The sequence below is a fragment of the Citrus sinensis genome, chromosome 7, assembly GCF_022201045.2.
Source record: "Citrus sinensis cultivar Valencia sweet orange chromosome 7, DVS_A1.0, whole genome shotgun sequence".
NCBI lineage: Eukaryota > Viridiplantae > Streptophyta > Magnoliopsida > Sapindales > Rutaceae > Citrus > Citrus sinensis.
Window position 1 is genome coordinate 27,361,481 of NC_068562.1, and position 15,472 is coordinate 27,376,952.

The 15,472-nt window shown below is 34.9% G+C and overlaps 3 protein-coding genes across 4 annotated transcripts; 1 reads left to right on the forward strand and 2 right to left on the reverse strand.

Moving 5' to 3' along the window:
• Positions 1 to 1,703: 1,703 nt before the first annotated feature.
• Positions 1,704 to 5,166, forward strand: LOC102628213 (hypothetical protein). Its single transcript, XM_006493772.4, has 10 exons — positions 1,704 to 2,020; positions 2,463 to 2,558; positions 2,740 to 2,814; positions 2,956 to 3,024; positions 3,712 to 3,788; positions 3,955 to 4,043; positions 4,135 to 4,264; positions 4,458 to 4,548; positions 4,651 to 4,716; positions 4,850 to 5,166. Exons 1-10 carry the CDS (start codon positions 1,880 to 1,882, stop codon positions 4,967 to 4,969), a joined length of 954 nt encoding a protein of 317 aa, XP_006493835.1. The 5' UTR covers positions 1,704 to 1,879; the 3' UTR covers positions 4,970 to 5,166.
• Positions 5,167 to 5,240: 74 nt separating this feature from the next.
• LOC102627737 (4-alpha-glucanotransferase, chloroplastic/amyloplastic) lies at positions 5,241 to 11,718 on the reverse strand. 2 transcript variants are annotated; one of them, XM_006493771.4, is made up of 16 exons: positions 11,087 to 11,718; positions 10,818 to 10,880; positions 10,490 to 10,578; positions 10,330 to 10,390; positions 9,546 to 9,624; positions 9,178 to 9,212; positions 8,877 to 9,035; positions 8,699 to 8,775; positions 8,003 to 8,142; positions 7,891 to 7,922; positions 7,727 to 7,801; positions 7,335 to 7,407; positions 7,120 to 7,208; positions 6,703 to 6,747; positions 6,453 to 6,605; positions 5,241 to 5,536 (listed from the first exon to the last, which is right to left on the reverse strand). In XM_006493771.4, the coding sequence occupies exons 1-16, from the start codon at positions 11,468 to 11,470 to the stop codon at positions 5,432 to 5,434; spliced, it is 1,659 nt and encodes a 552-aa protein (XP_006493834.1). In that variant the 5' UTR covers positions 11,471 to 11,718; the 3' UTR covers positions 5,241 to 5,431. The 2 variants fall into 2 exon arrangements, with proteins under 2 accessions (XP_006493834.1, XP_006493833.1); XM_006493770.4 differs by having other exon boundaries at positions 9,178 to 9,314; positions 11,087 to 11,717.
• A 1,000-nt stretch (positions 11,719 to 12,718) lies between these two features.
• On the reverse strand, positions 12,719 to 14,795 carry LOC102628507 (stress enhanced protein 2, chloroplastic). Its single transcript, XM_006493773.4, has 2 exons — positions 14,339 to 14,795; positions 12,719 to 13,391 (listed from the first exon to the last, which is right to left on the reverse strand). Exons 1-2 carry the CDS (start codon positions 14,672 to 14,674, stop codon positions 13,122 to 13,124), a joined length of 606 nt encoding a protein of 201 aa, XP_006493836.1. The 5' UTR covers positions 14,675 to 14,795; the 3' UTR covers positions 12,719 to 13,121.
• Positions 14,796 to 15,472: the final 677 nt, after the last annotated feature.

Sequence of the window (15,472 nt, forward strand, 5' to 3'; positions counted from 1 at the left end):
TAGCAAAAAAGAGGAAATTATCTAATCGTCAGTTGTACTCTCAAATGTCTCAGGTGATGTAGTTATCTTATTCATCAAACCAATTGTTTAAAATATTTTTTCAAATAAATAATGAAAATGAATGATTAATTGAGTTAAATGCTTGTAGGCACATATTCAATCTGTTCATGCAGTTAATAGCACTCTTCCTCCATCAATGGTCCTCCATCCATATTTAGTAAGTACTTTTGATTCTTTTTTTATATTGAATATTGATATTTATTTAATTTTGTAACATATTATGAGAGTTTTTTTTTTTATACTATTCTTCTAGGTGGAGCAACCGCTACAAGGTTATAATGTGCCTAATTTGGTGCCATGTCTCCCTTATGAACCATCTCAGCAGACCAGCTTTTAAGATTTGCTTCATCAAAACTTAACAGGATGTTCTTTTACAGTTCAAGACTCTCAAGCTTCAAATAGCAATGTTTTGTTTTAATAAATGTCATAAATGAATGACATATTGTTTCTTTTTCTAGTACTGAATTTTTATTTTTAAAGATTAACTGAGGAAAATTATTATGAGAAATACATTTGCTGTTGCAGCATGACATTCAAGATAAAGTTTCTGCACCAATTTCACTTTCTGCCTATTATGTTTTAATTGGTGAGTTAATTGATTTAAAGTTTTGTTTGCTTGAATTCATATATTATGTATATTGACAGATGCTAAATTTTATATAGGTTTTAAACTTTATAGATGTGCATTCTTACATTTGATACCCTCATGAAATTTCACATTTTATTCTTTTGAACAAGCACAACTCAGCTCTATTGAAATCTATTTAAGAAACAGAACATTTCAGAAACATAACAAACTTCATATGTCAATAAACATCTAAAATAGTTTTATTACTCAGATTATAGTTGTACACAATAAAAATCATTACATTTCCCTTTATTATATGTATTCTATACAATGAGAATGACAAACATGGCATGTACATAACGTCCCCAGCCAAAGCCAAAAACTAGCAGCAACTAAGAATGCATCAGCAATATTTGATAAACATGCCTTGTCTTCTCTTTGGATTCACTATCTCTAAAAATACCTCGGAAATATTTGAGGTACCAATTGCTTCATCCAAAACAATCTCCTCATCAATGCTTCTCTTCGTCAACAATCTCATTTTGCAACACTTTATATGACCTGAATCAAAATAAGTATTAAAATTATGGCTCACTTTTTCAGTGAGGACTTTTATCAAACATGTGGCAGGCATGAAATACATATGAAAATTTTTTAAGCATAAATGCACGGTAAGACCACAAAAATTTATCTACAAAAGTATATTACAGAAAGAGAGGTTGCTAGTTAAAATATTCTACGCTGACAAATATCTTATATGATATGGTTTTCTATACTTAGAGTCCTCTCTCCTATGAATGTTTCCACAAGTTTTAATACGGATTTAAGGTTTCACATCTATGTGAAAGGCTTTTACAACGTTATGAAATGATTATTTTGTACTATTGTGAAATCTAAATTCACACAAAAATTTATGTGGACATCTATTCTAAAAACAATTATTTATGTCTACTTTTCATTTTCTTTATCTATTTTACATATTTTACATAAAACTAATTCTTTTTGGCATTTTAAATTTACTTTCCAATTTTTGGGTATTTAATATTTGTACTGAAAACTGATTAATTCTTGGAATTTTAAATGTTTCATTAAAAAACTGAATATTTTGAGCATTTTTAAATTTTTATTCAGGACTTAAGTGATGTGGTGGAATGCAATTCTTACAATAGCAATAACTAATAACTGATCCTCGCGCCAAGCCTAACAAACCTTATCCGCTCTTTTTATCTTCATTAATTCATCCTTCAAAAGATGGCTTATTATGCTGCATTAACTTCATTTCCATATCAATCTCAAAAGCGCTTCTGCTTCTCAAGAATCAGAGCATCATCTTCATCTTCTGCTGCAACTGGTAGATTTGATCTCAAAACCCTCGAATCAGCCATTGCCAAGGTTCTAATTCTTTTAAGCTTTTTTCACCTTTTTTTAAAATTTTTTTTAATTTTTGTTAATCAGTAACAAAATTGAATTGAAAACTTGAAATGAATTCCAGTTTTTCTAGGAGCATGTAATGCAATGTTATGCATTAGAATTTGGGTTGGTGGGTTTTGTTTAGTATATCAATTTAAAAGTACCCTGATGCAGGATTTTTCATTTTAAATGTAATTTGTAACGATTGTTTTGAAATTAGCGAAAATGTAAGATCTATAGGACTTTATGCATCACATTAATGTTCAAATTTATAACATATTTGATTGATTAACTTTCTGCTTGACTCTAATTGTGATGAGTCAGAAGCTCAAAATCATGTGTATTGGAATGGAAGGATTGTTGTGATTTTGAGTTGCTATTTCGGTTGGCATATAGAAATTTGATGGATATGTATTTTCCGCAGAAAGATAGTAATGCAGTTAAAGAAGCACTTGATCAGCTGAGCGAAGTGGGTTGGGCAAAGAGATGGAGTTCTCAGCCCTACGTCTCACGTCGTACGGTCAGTCAGTCTCCATTAAGTGTTGAAGTTCTGGGAATGTGCCACTCAAAACATTACCCAAATCTACAATCCTATGCATACATACATGTTCATGAATATTTGTTCGCTGCTTTGAAATCTTAGTTATATGTGACCATGTGTTTGGATAATATGTAGTTTTGAATCAAATTTTGTGAATCAGACGACTCTTCGGGAGCTGACATTACTTGGAATAAAAAACGCAGAGAACCTTGCTATCCCTAGCGTCAGAAATGATGTGAGTCTATAACACTAGCATTATGCTTTTATAGATTGACTAGGATTTATTCAAAATTTATATATAAATTTAGTAGGAATCTCACTTTTATTGCTGTTATTACATAAGTTCCAATATGTTTGATGCCTTTCAGTAATACAGGCAGCTTTTCTTTTCACAGTCGTCGGGATAACAGGGTTTTTGGGTGTTCTTGCTGGCCAGCTTCCTGGGGTAACTCTAATTACTCCCTTCTGTTGTATTAAGTTAAAGCAGCAGCATTCCTTTTGTTTATTTAAGACTGAAATTTCTTCTTCCAAACCAATCATTTTTGTTTTCAATTTTCATCAGATGTAAATGTCTTAATTTATGCCTTAATATACATTTCGTACACAATTTTGAGAGAGAGATTTATGTGAACCAGAAGAGGAAACTGGTTTCGAAGATGTGATGAATTAGGAAAAGTTGTTGTATGTACTTAACTTACCACAAGCTCTTCTTAAAAAATCTCGTCATGTACCAGTTAAATGTATATGACTAAGGACGCATAAGATTATTTCTTTTCTTGTTTAGTTATGAATATTCCTTGAGTAGAAATGAAACTTTGAGTTCTCGTGATAAACTAGTTTAGACAGTTACAGGCTACATGCCTAACCTATACGCAAAAGCTGCAATTTATCATCCCTCTTCCCCAGCCTCTGGATATTTCCAGTTCCCTATTTGTTGCTGATACCTGTAGCCAGGTGACATTCCAATAGAATATTTAGCCAATAAGCTTATATTCGTGTAGCTTCATCTCATAAGCTTTTCAATTTCGTCTTAAAATCTACTTAATTCAATTGACTTATTTCCTGTGTTCATCACCTGAGATGTTGCCATTACAAATTAAGCAATTTCTTTTATGTTGTATCCTTCATGTAGGACTGGGGCTTCTTTACGCCATACCTAATTGGTAGCATCTCTTTAGTGGTCTTAGCTGTTGGAAGCACTTCTCCCGGGTAAGATAAAAAAGCATATTTTTATTTCCGAGTCTTCTATCTTTATTCTTTTACTTATCTAAGCTCTCAAGATTATAGTTTAATTCTGTAATATGAGTATTAATAGAATCTTAACTCTTAATGGAAGCTTGCGATTGTAAATCATGCACTTCATTTGCTCCCACAGGCTTCTTCAAGCTGCTATCCAAGGATTTTCTTCATTTTTTCCTGATTATCAGGAGAGGGTTGCAAGACACGAAGCAGCTCATTTCTTACGTACTCTTCCTAATATTGTATTATATCCAGTCAACGTAACGTGGTTAATTTGGTTGCTTTCTAATTAGAAATTGTTTTCATCCAATTATAGTTGCCTATCTGCTTGGTCTTCCTATTCTCGGATATTCGCTGGATATCGGGAAAGAGAACGTCAATCTTATCGATGAAAGGCTGGAAAAATTGATATACAGTGGCCAGCTTGATGCAAAGGAACTTGACAGGTACCCATCTGAAAATCTCTTTCCTAGTGAGACCTCACCTAACAAATTTTTTCTCCTGAAACTTTGATAACAATTTCTACTCAATATGTTAAATTATCCTATTTGATCTAATAGTTAAAGATAGGTATGGTATACAATCACTTCAATTGTAAGAACATCACTGGTGATATTAACCTCATGCAATTGCACTCAGGTTGGCGGTTGTGGCAATGGCTGGCCTAGCTGCAGAGGGTCTGCAATATGATAAAGTTGTCGGGCAGTCTGCCGATCTTTTCAGTCTTCAGGTTTATAATCCTTCACCTATGATTGAGTTTTCATCAGGTATTACTTGGCATACACCTGCAAACCATTGATGTTTTTTACTTGTCTCTTATCTCTGTTGCCAGAGATTTATCAATAGGACCAAGCCACCACTTAGCCAAGACCAGCAACAAAATCTTACTAGATGGGCAGTAAGTTCCTCAACATGACAACTGATATGTGTAGCTTGTTCTTACACTGGAATATCACTTTAAACTTACAATTAAGAAACATGTCAGTAAATATGAGTCACAATAGAATGCTGATACTGGGAATGCGGCGCAGGTTTTGTTTGCTGCAACACTTATAAAAAATAACAAGGCGATTCATGAAGCCCTGATGGCAGCTATGTCGAAGAAGGCAACTATATTAGAGTGCATTGAAGCAATTGAAAATGCTGCATAGCTCCACAAATAGAACCTTCAGGGAGTTTTATTTGTTTATTTGTTTGTTTACATAGTTCAAGTTTCTGAAATTATTTGTTTGTTTGTTTACTTAGTTTAAGTTTCTGAAATTAGAAGGCTATCTTATGTCTGTTGAGGTATTTGAGCTTCATGCACTTCCACACGATTTTGAAAGCCAAATGATTAAGGATCAGCCCATTACCTGTCTTAGTGACCAATTAACAATGACAAACAAGCATACTTACGTATGAACAGATAATTGGAGGAATTAATAAACAAGAACAAAACTTTTACTTTTATTCAATTTTGAGATTAAGTGAAAAATTGTTCTGTATCAGACAAGCTGATTATTATTTCATACAAGTGACATTGCGGTACAGAAGCTTGTATCATACAATAATTCACAAGGGTAACTCATCACGTTGTGGTTACCTACAACTAAAAAAAAAAAAACGCAGCATCCTTACAGGCGCCCATACGTTGAAAGCAAATCTCTTAGTTTCGTTGCCTCGGTCTCCAGGTGATCAAAACTTGTGGAACTAGGAATCCTCCAACTCCAGTTTCCGAACTGTATTAAGAAAAGTAACACAGATGAAGTGGAGAATTGAATATTAGCAATCTAACCTTCATTCTCTTGAATCATTACTCATTAGCTTTTCTATGTACATGGGAGTATCGAACAGAGTATCAAACAGAATAAGTGATAAATGATTATGACCTAAGAGGCATTTAATTTTACACAAGCTTGTTTAGCCACTTATTTTACATTTGTGTAAGCATTTTACCTAGGCTTGGCAAAATCCGGGTCCGGTCCGGGTTTTGGTGTTGCCCGGGACCGGAACGGATGAGAGAAATACAAGACCAGACCCGGGTTAAAACCCGGTTTTTCCAGGTCCGGTCCGGGCTTGAGCCCGGCACCTTCCGGGTCCGGGTTTTGATCTGGGCTTTCTAAACCCGCATGTGATAACTTCAATTTTTGTTTTCTTCAATTTTTTCTTTCATTTCTCTAACAATGCAAATTTAAAAAAAGAAAATAATCAAATAAACTCATTCAATCTCAAACTTTAAAAAAGAAAATAGTCAAATACAAATATATAACACACTAACAATGCAAATTTTGCACAAATGATAAATTAAAATTATTTCAATCTACTTTCTAATACCTAAATCCATCCAATTTCTAACTTAAACTCATTCAATCTATATATAAAATAAATAAATTAAATTAAAAAACACAATAAATTTAAATAACATCCAACATATCATAAATTTATAATTATATATTTATATATATATATTTTTTAATTTATTAAAAAACCGGGTCCGAGTTTTTTGGTGTTGAACCCGGACCCGGGCCCGGAAATGTCCGGGTTTGAGAATTTCAAACCCGGGTCCGGTTTTTATGTGCATGCGGTTCAGGCAAAACCCGGACCGGATTGACCGGGTCCGGTCCGGGCGGGCTTTTTTGACACCCCTAATTTTACCTGAGTAGCAGGAATGTTCATCCGGGCAGAAACCCCAAGCCGAAGGATATCTTGCAAAGGTATAACTGCAGTTTGGGCCACTGAAGATAAAGCAGCTTGGATGAGTTTCCAGGAGATATCATCTTCTTCGGATATAGAAAGATACTTCATTACCTGTGAAAACAATGGCCTTGTAATACTACAGAGCATACTGTTCAACTGTGTAATGTATCTGACATATGAAAGATTCAAAGACAAGGCAAATACTCACATTGGACTTCTCTTCGTTCTTCGAAGTGTCCCACCAACTTCGGATCTATGATATGAAAAGATAATTATTAGTTGGCCATGTTTAATTATCTAAACAAGAGTATTTTCAGTCAAAGTAAATAAACGTCTCAATCACTAAGATACCAAAGGTCAACAGTATCCTTGAATGTATACGGAAACCTAAGGGATGAAATATGACGTTTTCACCAGTGGCAAAGAATAAATGTAGTATTTATTCTTAAATGAGGAATAAAGGACTATTGTTGTGTCATTATAGCGACAATCATTGTACAAAAGTTGACTTTGCTCAAGATTGTGAAATGATGCTCCAAATTATGTGGTATTTTCCCTTATTTTTCTGGCGAATGAGAGAAATTTTAAAAAGATGAATCAGGACTGCATAATAAAGGATCTTTACGGTGTCATTATCATGAGTTCCCGTGTACACAACTTGGTTGCGCTCATGATTGTGAGGCAAATGAGGATTCTTAGCATCACTCCCAAAACCTAGATCAAGAAAAAATGGAGAATAGGATTAAAAAAAAAAACATACTGATGAAAGTTGCAGATACTCAATGAAGATGAAAATTTAAAATGCCAACAGTACACTTAAATTAGAGAACTAGTTATTACCAAACTGGAGAACAGCCATTCCAGGTGCCCCAATAGATTTTCTGAGCTGAACAACATCCTCGGTGATAACTCCCTGTTGCATAAAAATAAGAGATATGCGAACATATCGACAGAAGCATCAATGAATGCGTGAACAAAATTCCTTGGGCAAACCTACCCAATAATCACTTATTGATGGTGACAAAATGCAGAGCATTATCCATCAAGAATATACTAGTTTGGAACTTTTACACGCAACAAAAGAGAAAAGGGAGGAAAAATTAACGAGGGGCAGATGGTAAGCGTCCAACCAAATAAATCATTATGGAAACAGCCATAGAATTGACATCAGATCTGTGTTCCACAATTCCAGATTTATATTGATTGTTGGTGTCATATCTTATAAAACATACCAAATCTTCTGCAATTATATTGATGTTTCCAACTGATCTGAAGATGGCATCAAACAAGGATTTCCCAGGCCCCACCTACTGCCATCAAAATAATATAGATTGATTATGTGATAATTCAAGAAACTTGTGATTTGAGTACAAGTCAATAATTTGATAATACTAACCTTCCATCGTCCATCCATTGCAACCTTTGCCTCTGCACGTTTTGTAATTTATTACTGCAATATACATGTACAGCAAAGGTAAAGTAATATGCCTAGTTGAAAACTATCTCACCAGATGGAACAGCCCAAAAGCCAGCAAATCCTCTAAAGTGATCAATCCTGAATTCATCATACAAATCTCGTGCCCGTCGAATGCGGTGAATCCACCAAGAAAATCCATCTTTCTCCATGGCTTTCCAATCATACAGAGGGCTTTTAAGTTAAACAGTGAACTTAATCAGTCAGCTGGCAAATATTGCAACAACATCAGAGCAACTAACGAACCAATTTTAGACATAACATGGTTTACATAATATTATTAACGTATCACATGTTTTTCCATCTCCCATATCTGGCAGAATTCAGTGTACTCGGCAACAAATTTTGCATGTACATACTAGAACTGTTACTTGTCAACTTACTTTCCCCAAGCATTCACTTCAGCTCTTAATGGGAATAATAATCACAATAATAATGATCATAAGGGTGATTAAAAAAACTACCAGCCACAAACCATTAAAAAGGGACAGTACAAATGAGATGCAAACAGAGAGAAATGCAGATGCAAATTTCATGTACACCATTGACAATTTTTGTGACCCTAACAAAATTATTTTCTTTCAAACAATAATATGATTCTCCACTGGAGCACAATATGTCAAGAAATTGAAAAAAATGAAAAGATAATTTTTATCCTGAGAATGTGGTCAAGAGATCTATGAAAAATTATTTAAATAACCAAATGTGTGAAAAAAAATTACTGACGAACCTGCCCCACAGTTGACCAGTTTCACTGAAAGCATCAGGAGGAACGCCACTCACTTCAAGAGGAAAACCTCTCCTGTTCTGCCCAACAAATATTAAAAGTTCGTAACTTGCACCAAGGACTCAACGATTTGGAAGCAGAGTTACATATTGAACATCTCCAGTTTTAAGGAACTACTCACCAGCAAAAAATGCTTTTTATTTGCCCAAACATCTGCACTATGATAACCTACGTAAATAGGCATGTCTCCCATTATACTGATTCCCTTCATTTGTGCATAGTTGCGAACTTTTTGCCATTGCCTTTGGAATAAGAATTGTTGGGCAATGAATAGATCAATCTGAACAAATAAAAGCAAGTGTTGACAATCATTAGGGATTTAGCATAAAGTGCATGTTTAGGAAAAATTAGTAGCCAATAAAAATGATGAAAGATTCAGACAATATCCTTAGAAATGAAAAGAAAGAAAATCCAGTACTTACAAAATCTTTTTTACTTTGGTAAATTTCTTCCAAGGCTGCAAGATAGCGATTCTTTAAGGATTCAGGCCAAAGATACCAACTAAATGTATTCAGACTATCATCTATAGCAGCAAAATAAGCTGCATCTTCAAGCCAGCCTACCAAATTGAAAGAACAACTTAAAAATAAATTCCACAATAAAAGCCTCTAGTGAGTGGAATCCACACATCTATTATCCAAGGACAACTCTTAACTGCACAGTATATTAACGGCATGTGAAAGGGATTTGAATTGGGGATCTTCAATAATACATCCCCAGTTAGCAATTTCATGAAAAATGTCCACCCAACAATAAAAGGAATCGAAAAAAAGTAAGGGATTTTTCTCACTTGATATACTGGGGTCTTTGTGGAAATTTTCAAGCTGACTTTTGAGTTCACCATCACTCTGGATGAGCCTCTCTGCAGCCTAAGGAAAGGACCAGCATAAGATAAATTTGTATTTGCGACAACAGAAACTGAACACTTATTAAAAGGGCAGCTATGCAGCTTGAAAATATAAGACTTAACAGGTCTTTACAAATTTCCTTTTCCATTCTTTGATTTTCATTTCTACATCAGTTGGATGCAAGAAATAAGTTTTTCCAAAAACCAAAGGCAGGTAAAACTCCATGAAATCAAAGTAAAGCAAACATCTGTACATGGTAATTTGGATATATTTTGTAGAAGGAAAATTAACAAAGATATACGGCAGCCTGCCGTCCACTTTAAATAAGATTCCTGTGTAGGCGTGTAGCCCTTGACTCCTTATAATTGTAGATTTCCAGGTTGTGTTACTTCTGAGCTCTGGTCAGAGAGTGAATGACATGGCACAGAACCACAGACAGTGGTTGTGATAGCACGTTAGCTTTACTCTCACGATTGTTTGAAAGCTGGATAGTGACACATCACTTTATAAAACCATGATATTCTCAACAATTGACTTTAACTAATAAGAAAATGTACGGGAAGAATTATAACTAGATAACCAACAGTTTTCCAATCTTGTGTAACCATTCACTTGTGGACTGGGCCAATTTTATTTTTTTTTTCCATCAAAGTGGAAATCCAATAAAAATGAAAGGTTTGTTAATAAGAATGAACCTAGGAGCAAAAGCTACTTTAAACACTTTACCTTAGCTATCAAAGGATCCTTCAAGTCAGCAACAGCTGCAAAGTTTACACGTTCTGCATCACTGCAGAAAAGACACAATAATAATCAAACACACACATACACCAAAGAATATGTAAATGGACTCAACATCATCATCCACTCAGATAGCAGAGTTCCTCACATTGGTTGTGGAAGTTCGGCCTTTGCTAACAAACCGTCCTTAACAAGCTCTTCAAGAGAAATCAAGAGTGTGTTACCACAATTTGCATCCTGAAAGCATTCATTAGCAATAATCACCTTCACCAACATATAGAGAACAAACAAGAAATCTGACGCGTCGCAATAAACTCAGCTATTCTATAATAATTTTCTACCCATCTTTTTCAAGTGCCCAAAGAATCATTGAATGCATCACATTTCCAAACTAAACTATGTCTTTCAGTTTTACTTTCTTAAGCATACTAAATGCAAACTTACAATATAAATTTGGTTAAAAAAAGAATAATCACCTGGCCCGAGTAGGGCGATCCCTCTTCATTGGCCTTCCTTCCCGGAGGAACAAGAGGTAGAACCTGCACAACTTCTACGAATAAGTTTTCATATTTTAGTTAACGAAATTTGATAAATAAACTTAAAACTATGAACATTTTACAATGATTACCCCGGAATTGCATAAGTGAGATAAAATAATAAAACTCATAATAATGATAAATTAGAAAGTGAAGCTGCAATTAGAAAAAGAAAATTATTACGAAACGGGGCGTTTTGGAAAAGTGACCTGCCAAACGGAGCAACCAGCTTGATGAAGCCAGTCAATAAACCGAAACGCCTCGGCGCCGAAGTCTCCAATACCGTAGGGGCCACGAAACGACGTCGGATGGAGCAACACGCCAGCTCTCCTCCGGTCCCTCGGATCCGGCTTCGGTGTCCACTCCTCGTAGTCATCCGGCAAGTCTTGGCCAACGGATGCGACTGCCGAAGCGGCGGCGTTTCCGGAGACGGACGAACACGAAGCTGAAGCGGCGCTCGTTTTGGCGGCAAAGGGAGTGCATAGGAAGAAGCGAGGTCTGAGAGTAGCTGTGGCGAGGAATGAAGAAGGTTTTGGAGACGAAGACGAGGAGGAAGCGAGGGATGAGAATGACAGAGAGCCGAGGGCTGCCATGAAATTTTACATAAAAGAACGAGATTGGATTTGGATTTGGAATTCCAAAAGTCAGCTTATATTGAGATTTGAGAATTGCACGGGAAGTGAGTGAGCTCTGAGCTGTGCGAGAGAGGGGGCCATGCTGAAATTAGGCAGGGACTTGCGTCGCTGACGACGCAGTGACGCTTTTTAGTACTAGTGGTTTCCTTTCATGGGTTAGGACGAGGGCGACAATAACATCTCTCTCTTTCTTTTCATACATTTTTTTTCGCCACTCTCCTTTTGCTTATTTTTTAATTTCTTATCAACTTTACATAATATTTATTACTTAAATTAAATAATCTTTTGATAAATTACTTACAAGCCTTGCCAAGTTTGGTATCCTATTGTCTCATTATTATCGTGTATCGCCAAAAAATAGTAATCGGGTGTATTTTATCTAATGGTGATACAAGGGTGACAGAAATAAAGACAAAACGACATTATTTTGGATATGAAAATAAAAATTACAAACAAAATAATGTTACAATTCTAGCCAGATATTAGTACTCGTTAAGTAACTTTTATAATTTGATACATTGTTCTTTTAATCTCTGATTTGATTTATCTTTTTATTGGTGGGTGCTACAACATTAACATGAGGATTGATTATTACTGCTGCTTTATGTACCATTTTAATAAACATTAACATTTGTTTTAGTCAGCATCTATATTGGCATTGTCTTTGTCAAGATTTAGTTTGTTTATCATTTCCAACAATTAATATCATGTCATTTACAACAAAAAATTTTAGAATAATATTTGAAAAATGTACTACTTCTAAGTTCTATCATTTGTTGTTTTCTAATAGCATATCCAAATCCCTCTTGTGAATTATGATGGACTAGTTAAGATCATAAATAAATATCTTAATTTAAAGAAAATATTTTAAAACTTTATTCCATTACTTGGTATTTAAAATTTACAAGTACTACTTGTTGTTCATTTATGAATAATATGTCATGCTTTTAATTGCCATATAAATTGAGTTTGAATCTATTTTGACCCTTCTTGGGACAGAGCTTCAAGTTTCAACTTAATGAACGTGCAAAGACGATATCATTCATTCTTGCTTATTCCGCAAGAAATACTTGAAGGTCAACAGGCTACATTGACTTCAATCTTACTCAAGTGTTTCTACTTCCTAATCATCCTATGCTTAGCATTCATTAGTTGAAAGCTAGTGATCTCGACCAAAAACAACAACAGATCCCTCAATCCTAAATATTTCCTTAAGATGGCAATCATCATCTTCCATTTTTCATATATGAAATCACAATGTACAACATTACATTGATAAGCTACAATAACCCAGTTTATCATATACACACAAATAGGCTACATTCTATTTCTCTACCACCACTACAAGCTTAAGAGGTCATAAAGTATAAAATTTAATACATGTCATAGTAGGGTCTCCAGCTCTTGCTTACCTGCTGGATCATACTTTTATTCTTGCCTTAATTATTCAGGCAGCACCCTGTGAGTGGAGCTGAACTTACCAGTATGATGCTACATAATAGCATTATATCTCATCACTAAGTGAGCTCTATCCAGCACCCTGTTTTATAAATATAGTCCTATCCGGGATCTATACATATTTAAGCTGCAGGTAGATTTATCTTATGATTCAAATCTCATCAGACCAGTCGCTGAGGTCACTCTCGTAGAACAAGCCATCGACAATTTGGTCTATCAGAGAATCGATAAATGTGTTGCAGCTTAAGGTAAACATCCGACCCACTCTATTTCGAGCACTGGAGAACCAAGCAAAAATGGCAGCAAAAACAATGGCTCCCAAGCACACGCCACCTGCTTCTTCAATCCATTGCATATCCATCTTTCCAAAAACCGAGTTTCCAGTCACACACTCATTTGTCACAGTTACGGCAAACACAACCTGCACAACAAAAACCAAGGGATCTGTAACACTCTGTACACCCCTGTGAGATTGCTGGGTAAATTATTTTTGATCCAAAGGCAAAATCATTTGGTTGATAGAAATTTACAGATAAAGAATGTGTTTGAGAATAGGAACAGAACCAGAAATTTAAAAATCTTGTGTTCTTTACGACAACGATTCACGATTGGCGTGAACTATATAGCCTGCCTGCATTAGCCACAAAATGCAGCAAAGAGATTTTCAACAATCATACATGTCTCATGAATTTCATTTGCGGCAAATCAAAACATCTCTGCCATAATTTGTGTTCTACTCTTGCTAACTTTAAGGTGATCTTGTGTTCTTTAAGAACTGGTATAAAAATTTTGTTAAGAGATTTGAGGTTACATTTGACAAAACCAAAACAACTGTAATTTGTACAGAAAAAATAACACATCATCACTAGAAGACAAAAAAATTAACTACAAGATAAAAATAAAAGTTCACTATTAAGACAATAATTTTTGTCTTATGTTATTTTTATATTAAATTAATTTTATGGTATTTTCCATATAAATATTATTTTTCAAATCCAAAACACTTTCATACAGGATAGGCATGACGTAGCCGGACTTCAAAATCAACGGTGCAAATGTAATTAACTTAAAAGAATTTGATTTTTCTTAGGCATTATTTACATTTATCATTACAAATTACTTTTGTTCCTAAACGAAAATGCTGAAGTATTTGGTACAAATTACTTTTGCCCATAACTAAATAAATGAAACACAAAAAAAAAAATCTTCTAAATTCTTTATTTATTATTTTATCACTCTATCACACAGTAAAATCACGATGATCTTCCGATTTAGTTGATCGATGAGAAAGTCAAGCAATCCGACGATCTTACTTTTACATGCAAAAAACATAAATAAATAAATAAAAAGCTAGAAAGAAAAACCAACCATAGCAAGGCGGCCGGAGATTATTTCGAAGTCATGACTCTTCTTGGAGCTGTCAATATACTCCGACAAAGTTTCAAAAAACGGCGACACTTCATCTCCGCCGTCTCTTTTGGTCTTGATCACCCCCGCTTTATCCGAGCCATACGATCTCAAAGTACACAAACGCGGCTGCAACACAATATTATTATTATTATTATTATTCCCGCTTCCACCTTCGTCCTCATTCCCAACCTTCACTCTCCGCATTTGAGCCGTCAGCTCCCTCCTAAACCCCACCACAGCCGCTTTCTGACCGGCCCCCAACCGGCAGTTAATAGCACGCGCCACCGAGGCCATCGAATTAACGTGATTTTCTTTTCCTTTTTCTTTTTTTATTATTAATTAATTAATTATTTCTTTTTCGTTTTCGGATTCTCGGAATGTTTGGGCGGCTGCTTTTGTTTGATTCTACGCGGTAGTTTAAGAATCCACGTTTGTTAACGTTGCTGGATGATTGGTGTGGGTCCCGTGGTTACGTGGCGCGATTTAGCTCAGTGACGTGGTTTTTAAGGGAACAGAGAAAGGACAGGTAACGGGGGTCGGAGGACAGTGATTGCGTTCATCTGGCCGTCGTTGTAATTATTAAAGCGAAGGGATTTTTTTGTGATCACGTGACGAGGGAGAGTGATGTTTGCGGACATCTCATACGGTCATACTGTTTTCAAATAAGATAAATAAATAAATATAATAAAAAATGTATTGAATTAATTAAAATGTAGATGTTTATAATATATATATTTTAGTCTTCTTATTATTTTTTATTAGTAATTTGTAGTAGGGGTGGGTATCGAATCAGATTTGGATAAATTCGAACCAATTCGAACTTGTTTGGATCATATTCAGATTGACCTCCAAATCCGATCGAATAAAAATTTTACAATCTAATTGGATTTGATTCGGATCGGTTCGGATCCGGATCAATTCGATTGGATTGCCATTTGCAATTAAAAAAAAATATGTTACTAAATTATAAATAAAAAATAAAAGTTAAATAGTAGCCCTAAACTAAATCTTTAAAATCCTAAATTACAAAGAATAGAAGAAGCCTTTGCAGCCGCATAAGGCTCCGTTTGGTACAGCTTATTAAATAGAGTT

What these genes read in the sequence shown, in the direction of transcription:
- LOC102628213 (XM_006493772.4), top strand. Translation starts at nt 1,880, where the DNA reads ATGGCTTATTATGCTGCATTAACTTCATTTCCATATCAATCTCAAAAG. An exon ending in TTGCTGGCCAGCTTCCTGGG is followed by an intron (nt 3,025 to 3,711) that starts GTAACTCTAATT and finishes TCCTTCATGTAG; the next exon opens with GACTGGGGCTTCTTTACGCC. An exon ending in CCGATCTTTTCAGTCTTCAG is followed by an intron (nt 4,549 to 4,650) that starts GTTTATAATCCT and finishes CTCTGTTGCCAG; the next exon opens with AGATTTATCAATAGGACCAA.
- LOC102627737 (XM_006493770.4), bottom strand. Translation starts at nt 11,470, where the DNA reads ATGGCAGCCCTCGGCTCTCTGTCATTCTCATCCCTCGCTTCCTCCTCG. An exon ending in CAATGGATGGACGATGGAAG is followed by an intron (nt 7,802 to 7,890) that starts GTTAGTATTATC and finishes TGATGGCAGTAG; the next exon opens with GTGGGGCCTGGGAAATCCTT. An exon ending in GAACTCATGATAATGACACC is followed by an intron (nt 6,748 to 7,119) that starts GTAAAGATCCTT and finishes TTCATATCATAG; the next exon opens with ATCCGAAGTTGGTGGGACAC.
- LOC102628507 (XM_006493773.4), bottom strand. Translation starts at nt 14,674, where the DNA reads ATGGCCTCGGTGGCGCGTGCTATTAACTGCCGGTTGGGGGCCGGTCAG. An exon ending in TCTCCGGCCGCCTTGCTATG is followed by an intron (nt 13,392 to 14,338) that starts GTTGGTTTTTCT and finishes TTTGTTGTGCAG; the next exon opens with GTTGTGTTTGCCGTAACTGT.